Source organism: Glandiceps talaboti, chromosome 19 (assembly GCF_964340395.1).
Source record: "Glandiceps talaboti chromosome 19, keGlaTala1.1, whole genome shotgun sequence".
In the NCBI taxonomy this organism is placed as follows: domain Eukaryota; kingdom Metazoa; phylum Hemichordata; class Enteropneusta; family Spengelidae; genus Glandiceps; species Glandiceps talaboti.
In genome coordinates this window covers 7,519,899-7,530,197 of record NC_135567.1, presented here as the reverse complement: position 1 = coordinate 7,530,197, position 10,299 = coordinate 7,519,899, and the positions used below count along the sequence as shown (strand labels likewise).

At 36.0% G+C, this 10,299-nt stretch overlaps 1 protein-coding gene across 1 annotated transcript; it reads right to left on the bottom strand.

Annotated features, from left to right (window-relative positions):
* Positions 1 to 239: 239 nt before the first annotated feature.
* LOC144450255 (uncharacterized) lies at positions 240 to 9,509 on the bottom strand. Its single transcript, XM_078140848.1, has 6 exons — positions 9,364 to 9,509; positions 8,956 to 9,027; positions 4,942 to 5,152; positions 2,334 to 2,499; positions 1,810 to 1,925; positions 240 to 1,344 (listed from the first exon to the last, which is right to left on the bottom strand). Exons 1-6 carry the CDS (start codon positions 9,504 to 9,506, stop codon positions 1,300 to 1,302), a joined length of 753 nt encoding a protein of 250 aa, XP_077996974.1. The 5' UTR covers positions 9,507 to 9,509; the 3' UTR covers positions 240 to 1,299.
* Positions 9,510 to 10,299: the final 790 nt, after the last annotated feature.

Genomic DNA, 10,299 nt, shown 5'->3' with positions numbered 1-10,299 from the left:
TAAAAAATTGAAAATGGCACAGATCAACTTGGCATGAACAAATCTGAATAGCCTCCCCCCAGGGAACATGCACACCAAATATCGAAGAATTCCGACTGTCACTTTCGGAGTAGATAGTGAAGATATAAAAGTTTGACGGACACCTATGATTCACTCTACTCTCTATACCTCAATACCCACCTATACCTAAAGCTACGCTTTCAGCTTTCGCTGACAGCGGAGCTAATAAAATGGTTGCCCTATGGACAATGTCTCCTCACACCAACTTTGAATGCTAAAAATACCACCAATGGTGTTGTAGCACAACTGTACAATGTACTGTTTTGAAAATATTTATTCGCATGGTGAGCATGCTAGGTATACATGTTCATTTGGTGAATCACACTTTCTTGACCCCAAAGACTGTATTATATATGTAGCACAGAATGAACCTGTTTAATCATAGAGAGTATTTTTAAAACAGTGTTTCCAAGCAACCTTAAACAGAGGGTAATCTTCATGCAATTGACATTGACATGTGAAGTAGCCCATAAAAGATTTTAATGATTTTATTGCATCTATAAAACTATAACTTTTCATTTTGCATGAGTTTCACACCCAGAATCACATTTGTTGATGCAAAATGCACATCTGTGATGCAATCATCATGTTTTTGAAGAAAATCTGCAAGAATAACACTTTCAGAAACATCTCCCCAAGTTTCAGTCTCATTGACCAAGTTCTTTTTGAGATATAAGTTTTTGACCAAAAATGAACATTTTTCCACCTAATTTGCATATCACTCATGAAATCATAGTATGCTTAGTATTTCTTTGTCTATACACCCACAGATGCATCCCTGTTAAATTTCAGCCCAATCTGCTGAGTAGTTTTGGAATTATAGCGTTTTGACCAAAAAGACACATTTTTAGCCCTAATTTGCATATTACTGAGGGAATCATCATGTCATGAACAAATCTTAATTTACTCACCCCTAAGAATGTCCCCACCAAATTTCATGCCAATCTGCCTTGTAGTTTTGGAGTTTAAGTTTTTTGACCAAAAATCACATTTTTTGACCCAAAACCCATATCTGTGATACTATCATTTTCATTTGAACAATTTCCCAACTAGATACCAGAAGTAACATGACCACCAAATATCAAAGCCATCGGTCCAGCAGTTTTTGACTTTAAGTTGTTTACACACACACACACAGACATACAGACAGACAGACACTTTGCCATCCCTATAGCACTACTGAACCTCAGTTCAGTTGTGCTAAAAATCACTCTTGTTCATCATCACTTGAGTCAAGGTTCAGGTTAAGAGCCTTGAACTTCCTTGCTTGCTCTCTATCTCTTTCTGCAAATAAAGAAGTAAAATTTTAGGCAGTCATGTTTTGTTGATTTTAAATCATAGGTGTTTTCTCAGACTCCAGCATGTGAGTCAAAATTAAGTCATTTACACAAGTAAACTGCCAGATACTGAAAAAAGATAAAATTATTACCAATATTTTTAACTGTTACAGTATATCTTCATGGCTGACAAGGTAAAAATTAAATGTTTCTATGTCAAACACTTCACGAGACCTTCAATTATAGTTTCAATAGTAAAACATGAATTTCCTGAAAGCAGGGACAACATTTTGGAGGCTGGTTTCAACACACTTCATCTTTCACAGTTACAACTTACAAAGTAACAAGTCAACTGATTGGAAAAATATATATGCACCATAAAGAAATGAGTATTTTGAAGTCAGGCTGACATCTGTGATCTTGATTTAGTTCACTGAGGTCATGAATATTTGATATGACACTATAATTGTACCTTTTTGCTTTTCTGCCCTCTTTTTTCGACCCCATCCCGGTCGCTGGCATACTTCAGCCAGTTTTTGATGGCTGCCTCACAGTCAGCCTCCTTTACATTAGACTGTTGGGCTGCATCTGGAATGGCAAATGTTGCATGAGATTTCGATTCATTACTGATTTTTTTTTTTTTTTTATTTCTTTGATCCCTGGCTAGTGCCACTTTTTTGAGACATATCATAATTTGGATGGTATAATTTTTATGAATATCACTCTAAAAGCTTTTGTCAAATTATTTGGCACCATGAGAGAATATAGAAGTCCATCACTTGTGCCTCTTACAATCCTGGGGTTAATTAGGATTATTTATAATGTACTGCATTACTCTGGTATACTCATTTCATTACCTTGGTTAATAAACTAATAAAGTAAAACTGAATATCAATGTGAGCAGCACTGTGAAAAATAAATAATAATACAGAATTCGCCTTGCAGAGACATTATCCCTCTGTTAGGATACATGCAAAATCTTAATTGAGAAATTACCTTTGATAATTGTTGCAATACTCAGTTGTGAAAGGGCATGATTTTTTAGTTTCCCTTTTCCCAGCCAGTTGTAGATCGTGGATAATGATTGAGAGAACATGGCCACCATTATCCTCTCCACCACATCCTTGGAAGAAACACCTCCCAAGGTACTGAGATGGCGTACCTGGAATATATAATTGAAAGAGTGTACAGGAAACATATAAGTAGCAGAAGACTTTAACCATGTTATCATGTTATCATAACACTGCAGGGTTGCAGAAGACTTTAACCATGTTATCATAACATTGCAGGGTTAAGTTTTATGTTGGAAATACCCCAGTATATAATTTTTTTTCATTTATTTGTTGATTTATATATTTATTTTTATAGCAGTACGGTGATAAAGAGGTCCATTCATTTATTCAAAAAATGCAAGACAATATATATATATATATATATATATATATATATATATATATATATATATATATATATATATATATATATATATATATATAAACATATATACTTAATTTAGTCCCAGACAAGAGGGGGGGGGGGTTAGGGCTGGGGTAAAAGATAAGCCGACATTATTTTGAATGTGAATGGTTCAACCGACTTTAGGACGTCCTCGGTGTTTGACTTCAGCATAGAAGCACTGAACACGCACACACAACCCATTCTGTATCATTCAATTTCTACGTCCCTAAAGTAACCCCTTCCTACCATACCCTACGGTGTTGTCCACTCCAAAGGGCACTTTCATGAACATCGATATTAAGTATGTGTTCTTTTCGACTGTTCTCCCTGGTCGTCTTGATCTATTCTGTATAATTTGTTCATTATTTTCTTCACTTGAGTTTCTAAGTTTATTAAAATGGCCCTGGTTTACAAAGTTCAACCTTCTTGAGCAACAAATGTAGGAATGGTAGAAAGAGAGAGAATATGGCTTGTTTGATGGTTTGAGTGGGCCACTTTGGTTTTGAGTGTGAACGAGGTATAAGTAAAAAACAAAAACCCAGAGTACGACTACGTTCACACTCAAATCCAAAAGTGGCCCAGGGCCGACATAAGGATTAGCCTGATAAGCCAAAAAATGTTACGACTCGACTTACATTCATGAAAGGTTTTTGCGTTTGACCCGACCTAACATTCCAAAGTCATAGCACCCTCATTCCAACGTAATGGCGGCCGTCGGACAACCACAAGCAAGGTTGTTCTCTCTCTTTCTTTTATTCTTACGCTTTTTACACTCAAGAAGGTCGAACTCTGTTAAACAGGTCATTTCGCTAGATTCAGAAACTTCAGTGAAGAAAATGACGGACAGATTACATTAAACAGGTCAAGACGAGCGCGATATCAACGACAAAGGAGGAGAACAGTTGAAACAAACACATAACCTTGTGGATGTTCATGAACGTGCCTTCAACCATAACAGTGAATCGCACCCTTTCGAGTTGACAATGCAGCAGGGTCTGGTGGGAAGAGGTTGCTTTAGCAACTTGGAATGACTTTTAAGTTGGGTTTAGGTCAGGTTAACCATGCACACTCAACTTATGTTATGTCGACTTAACTTTAAGTCGGTTTGAGACCGGGCCTAAACCCACCCTTTGTCTGGGACTAAATTAAGTCGGCCCTGGGCTGACATAGTGCGTTCACATTAGAAATGTTTAAGTTGACTTAAAGTTAAGTAGGCCCGACACCGGTTTAACTGCCTAAGTGTGAACGTAGTATACACCTACCACCAAAGCAAGATATCTATAGTTAACTTGATAAACACTGCAAAGCACAGCAGGTATAAAAGGGGAAATATTTACATTACTTGGTATGACAGATAAGCACACATACCACACACACTTTTGCCAGTGCAGATAAAATTCTATGATATCCCACGCCCAAGAACCATGGCTTCCACCAATTATGGAAATTCCAATAATGGTTACATGATAATAATTTAGATGCACATAGTATGTGGCAACAACACAGAAAGCAGTCTTCTTAAAGTTAAGCACAATGATCCTAAGTACAATACCTGGAACCCTTAACCAAGATACATACCTAGTATATCACTTAAAAAACCTTCTGAAAGGAATTCAGGAGTCCTTTAACTATAGTGATAGCCAGTCTGGATCACTAGGGATTTGAAGCCTTTTGATCAAAACATGTTCAATAGTCACGTAAAAATTAAAAAGAAAAGTTAACATTAAAAATCTTAAGCAGTTCTAAACAGGTTTTCATTGGAATAAATTTTTGCCCAATCTGATTAAAATCCGATGTGGTGAAAGCGGCTAGATGTACTTATTTACCTCTATTCATCGTGTTGTGTCGTTTGTTTTGTTCGGAGTGATCGCCGCCTTCGGCGATCACTCCGAACAAAACAAACGACACAACACGATGAATAGAGGTAAATAAGTACATCTAGCCGCTTTCACCACATCGGATTTTAATCAGATTGATTTCTGCCCTGCTAATACATTCAATAACCTATGCTCTTGCATTAAGAGCATTAAGACAGTAACGCAATATCTAATATTTTTATCTCCATTCTAACTTAAGCTGTAAATCTGTTTCTGAAAATTATCCCTGAAAACTAAATGATCCAAAATGTTCAAATGCATCAACTTACTAGTCGCTTTGATTTTTCTTTATCTTGGAGGGTCTCCTCCACAGCAGTCACATCGGCTTCTGATTCCATCGGAAGACGGAAGTCCTCACTGATGTCAATGTCTACATTGACCTGTTGCTGCTGCCTCACCTTAAGGGACTTTAGCAGCAGAGTATTCTGCTTGACCTGCTGCCTAATCTCACTGAGCACCAGCAGTACTGTTTTCAAAGTTCTACAAGGAAAATATTTTAAGTTACACCACCTTAATCAAAATATATCAGGTTATATCATCTACGGCCAAAAAAGATCACTTAGCCTTGTTAAAGGTTATTAAGGATATACATGTAGACTACAACTAATAAGAACTGCAGACTGTTATGGTTCAGTTGAAAATAAAAACATGTTATACCCAATAAACTATATATTATCTTGAAGCTTTGGATCTCCTCTATTCACTTCTGTATTGAATATGTTTAATTTAAAAAGTGAAAGTGGTCAGTGTGAATGGGAGAAAATCAAAGGTGGTCGAATATCTTATCATCTTTTATTTACACAATACAGAGAGCACCTGAAAATGAAACATATACCACTCAATTCATGCTGCCCAGGCCCAAAAAACCGTGTCTCTGATTTTTGTTTACACTCTCCGTTTTTACTGTACATCATTTTAGTCCAGACACCCAATGTAAACAAACTTGTTTTTATCATAGCTTATCAACCAGGTCAGTAAAACAAAATCCCAGACACAGTTTTGGGGGCAGTGGCAGGCCAGATCGAAATTATTTTCACGAGTGATGTGGTTTCTTCACTCGTGAAAATAATTTCGATCTGGCCTGCCTGCCACTTGGAGGCTGTGGGGTTCTGTCATATTCTTTACATTGAAAACTCCAAATAAAAGTCTTGAGGCAGCAGATGTATGAAGGGATGGGCCAGGACAATACACAAAGGATGAATTTAGTCTGGTCTTTCATTATCTTTTCTTAATGTTAAACCTTTTTGCAGCTGCAGACCTTGTTTGTGCCTCAAGAGCTCCCTGTAATGTGGCAGATAGTTTTGCAATAGCAAATTTGTAAAGAGAAATGGTAAGGGGTTGGTTACTGGACCAGTTGAGAATAAAATTTCTCAATATGCTGATGATACTAATTTTCCTATTCAACCTACACTTGGTTCATTTAATGCTTTGATTGATATTCTAGACAAGTTTTCTTCGATCTCAGGGCTAAAGCCTAATTATAAAAAGTGTAAAGTATTGCGTGTTGGTTCATTAAATTATAGTAATTTCAAAATAAATACAACACATCCCCTAGAATGGACTGATGGGGCAGTAGATGTCTTGGGTGTACATATCCCTGTTGATTTATCACATTTAATCGATGTAAATTTTTACTCTCGGCTTGAAAAGGCGAGGAAAATATTGCAGCCATGGCAGGGCCGGGGTCTAACCCTATACGAGAAAGTGTCTTTCATAAAATCTTTGGTTATTTCACAGTTTACATATTTGTTTGTCTCTTCCATCTCCAACGCTTAATTTTTTTAAAGATTACAACTCCTTGGTTTTTAAATTTCTTTGGGAAGGTAAGCGAGAATGGATAAGGAGAAATAGTATATATAAAGAGTACGAAAATGGCGGTCTTAATCTGACTAACCTTGAAGTTTTTAATAAATCTTTGAAAGCTTCATGGTTCCTTAGAATTATAAAAAATTATAGTTTATTTTGTAGTAAATGGTATAACTCAATTCTTGATGAGATGGGAGACCCCTTTTTAAAGTATGCTAATCTTGACAGCCAAGACTATAATACCCTTAACCGTGTCCACTCAGTTTTTTTAAAGGAAATTATTTTATCATGGCTGCAATATAATCATACATCTGTTAATAACTTTAGAGACATTTGTTGTCAATTGATTTGTAACAATTCTTATATAAGAGTTCACGATAGTCCTATTTTGTGGAAGAATTTTTTGACTAATGGTGTTGTTTTTATCAATGATATTTTAGACACTGATGGGAAGCTGTATTCATATGAGAATTTTTCTAGAATCTATGGCATTATTTGTACTCAAATTGAATATAATCAATTAATATCAGCTATACCCTTACCATGGAAACAATTATTTAAAAGAGACAATGGTGGAAAATTATTGGTATGTACACCTGTTTTTCGTAATAGAAAGTGCCTAACGCTTGAGAAAACAAGTCTTTGTCAAAGACATAGCCCCCCTCAAAAACAATTTGCTGTAGTAGCAAGAAGGGATCTTGTTGCTACTATTGAAATGGAAGGTATTGTTTGAACATGAAATAAAGTTACAGATTTAAATGTTAGAGTACTTTGAAATTTAGTTGCATGCAAATTGTAATGCATGAGGAATGATGTATAGAAAACACAAGTATGATATGTGTGTGTGAGTGTTAAAAGAGAGGAGCAAAGATAATTGATAGAATAAGTTTGCTATAACAATATGAGATCTGCATAGCGATATACATGTGTACACGTACACTTGGACAAGTCTGTGGTTTTTTGACGTTGAAGATGTAGGTCAAAGTCAAAATTCAATGTGTCATTAGAAAGGTCATCATTGATAACATGGGTGAAGAAAGATGAATGGGGTCTGGGTCTGTATCTGTTAAGCCTCAAGCTGTGCGCATCTCTCTGTAGTTGGTCTGATCGTAGCTTCATCTCGAAAATATGGGTGCCATTTCGATGTTGTCGCGACCATTGTGAAATAAAGTGACGTGCATATGCAGATTACAGCATCTGACATCTGTACCTGCATGGTTTGGTTGAAATTGCCTTATGCATATGTACTTAGGCAATACTATGGCTATTTGACCTTGGAGATAAGGGTCAAGGTCAAAGGTCAATGTGTCATTAGAAATGTCATCATTGATAAAATGGGTGAAGACATGAATGGGGTCTGTATCTGTTAGGCTTCAAGTGTTAATAGGCAAAATGTGAATATTTCTGACAAATATGGCTGTCATTTCGCTGTTGTTGCGACCATTGTGAAATGAAGTGACGTGCATATGCGGACTATAGTATCTGACATTTGTACCTGGTTTGGTTGAAATTGCCTTATTCATATTAAAGATATGGCTGCACATGGACGGAAGCACGCACGCACACACGGACGGACGGGACCCAACGTAGTAGCCCCCGTCGGACTTTGTCCGAGGGGGGGGGGAGGGGCTAATTAACAGAGATATGTACAAATATTTTTTGTACACACAAACTCCAGATGATATCCCTGTACATATTGTTTGCTATTGGCATGACATATTAGATGAAATTTTTCCTTTGAACAATTTATTTATAATGTTATACAAAATAACAATTTGCACTAAGCTGCGTAGTTTTCAATATCGATTGATAATGAAGATTTTGCCGGTGAATATGTTGTTATTCTCTTGGGGGCTGACTGGTTCCTCTGTGTGTTCATTTTGCAAAGAAACTGAAGAAGATTATTTTCATTTCTTTTGGGATTGTCGTTATGTTGCTTCATTTTGGAAGTCTCTAAGAGAATAGTTTCACTCGATAACGAAAAAATATTTGCCTATCAATGCCATATATTGTATTCTGGGTGATCCCCAAAAAGATGCTGACATACTTACAAATTTCTTTACTTATTAGGTCGATATTTTATATTTAGGTGTAAATATTATGATAAGCTACCTCATATTTCTGTTTTTAGGTTATATGTTAAACAAATTTTCAATATCGAAAACAAATAGCTACATCAACTGATAAATTACAAAAACATTTGAAGAAATCGGACAATTTTCATAATATTTTTGAAGTGTAGGGTGATTACTTTTCCTGTGATGTGTATTCTTTTCTTTGTGCTGTACTTTTTGTGTCGTGTACTGAAAATAAATAAAAATTAAAAAAAGAAGAAGAAGAGAAATGATAAATTATTGATGAAGTTTTATTATACTGAGCTAAAAGATACCCACCACCTAAATGCATAAACATCATATTGTTGCAGTATTTATACATAGTAAGTATTAAATGTAACTAATAATTGTAATCTTACTTACCTTTCTGTTGAATCTGTTGGATATTGATCTTGTCCAAAACCATCATTCAGCCTCTCATCCATATCAAGAGTCCTGTCAATTGAAAGTTTTTTTATTGTTTAGTTGTAGGATTTTTTTTTCATAAGACATTTCTGTTCATATACAAGTAATAGTCATTCAACTGTATGCAAAATTGACAGACTGTGTTACACTCTTAGAAAAAATAACCTTGGTCTAAAACCTCTATCAAAGAAATATAATATCCCTATGGGTGTGCGAAATACTAACAATATTATGGACAAATATACAGACATAAGTGGCCAAGCATAAAGATGGTGGACACACATGATACTTGTTTGCTACAATGATGCAGTTTCATTCAAGACTTGCTGACAATATATGTTATTAGCTTTGTTTTCCTTTCCATACCTTGGAGGGAGGGGAGACAGTGACCTGGAAGACCCAGGAGTTGGTGGTGGAGACCTTCCATTGCAGATGTTGCTGGTACTGTTGGTCACCTCTTTGTTCGAGTTTGCTCTTTCTTTTCCAAAACTTGGAGGGAGGGGAGACATTGACCGGGAACACCCAGGACTTGATGAAGGTGTCCTTCCCTTGCTGTTACTGTTGGCACTGCTGCCTTTCCCCCAGGAAGGTACCGGTGGCCTTGTTTTTTCGCTGCAAATTAAAAAAATCAGTATGAGGTAATGATGCTCTTTGCACATATTAACCCTTACAGTGCTGGATTATGGTGCTGATCCTGGACTACAACTTTTGTTCAAATATTTTTGTTGGAGCAAATCCTTGATAGGATTTGCTCCTACAAAAAAATATTTGAACAAAAGTTGTAGACTGGACCGGATAAAAGTTGCCAAAGTCAATATTTCCATTGAAATTTGAAATAAATGAAAACATGTAAGGCATAAAAATGGTGAGAAATTCAAAATTAGGAATGGATATATACGGGATATGAACTGTAAGGGTTAAAGTCCTCCATTCAAAATTAGGAATGGATATATACGGGATATGAACTGTAAGGGTTAAAGTCCTCCATTCAAAATTAGGAATGGATATATACGGGATATGAACTGTAAGGGTTAAAGTCCTCCATTCAAAATTAGGAATGGATATATACGGGATATGAACTGTAAGGGTTAAAGTCCTCCATTCAAAATTAGGAATGGATATATACGGGATATGAACTGTAAGGGTTAAAGTCCTCCAGATCTGTTTGAAATGCAAAGGAATGTGAAATTTCTTCAACCACACATATCCTTAAATAAACGCAAATTTTCACCCTTGATTTTTTTGTGTTATATCTGCAGCATTTCATGATGTCTGATTTTCTAGCCAGTTCTTAATTTTGCA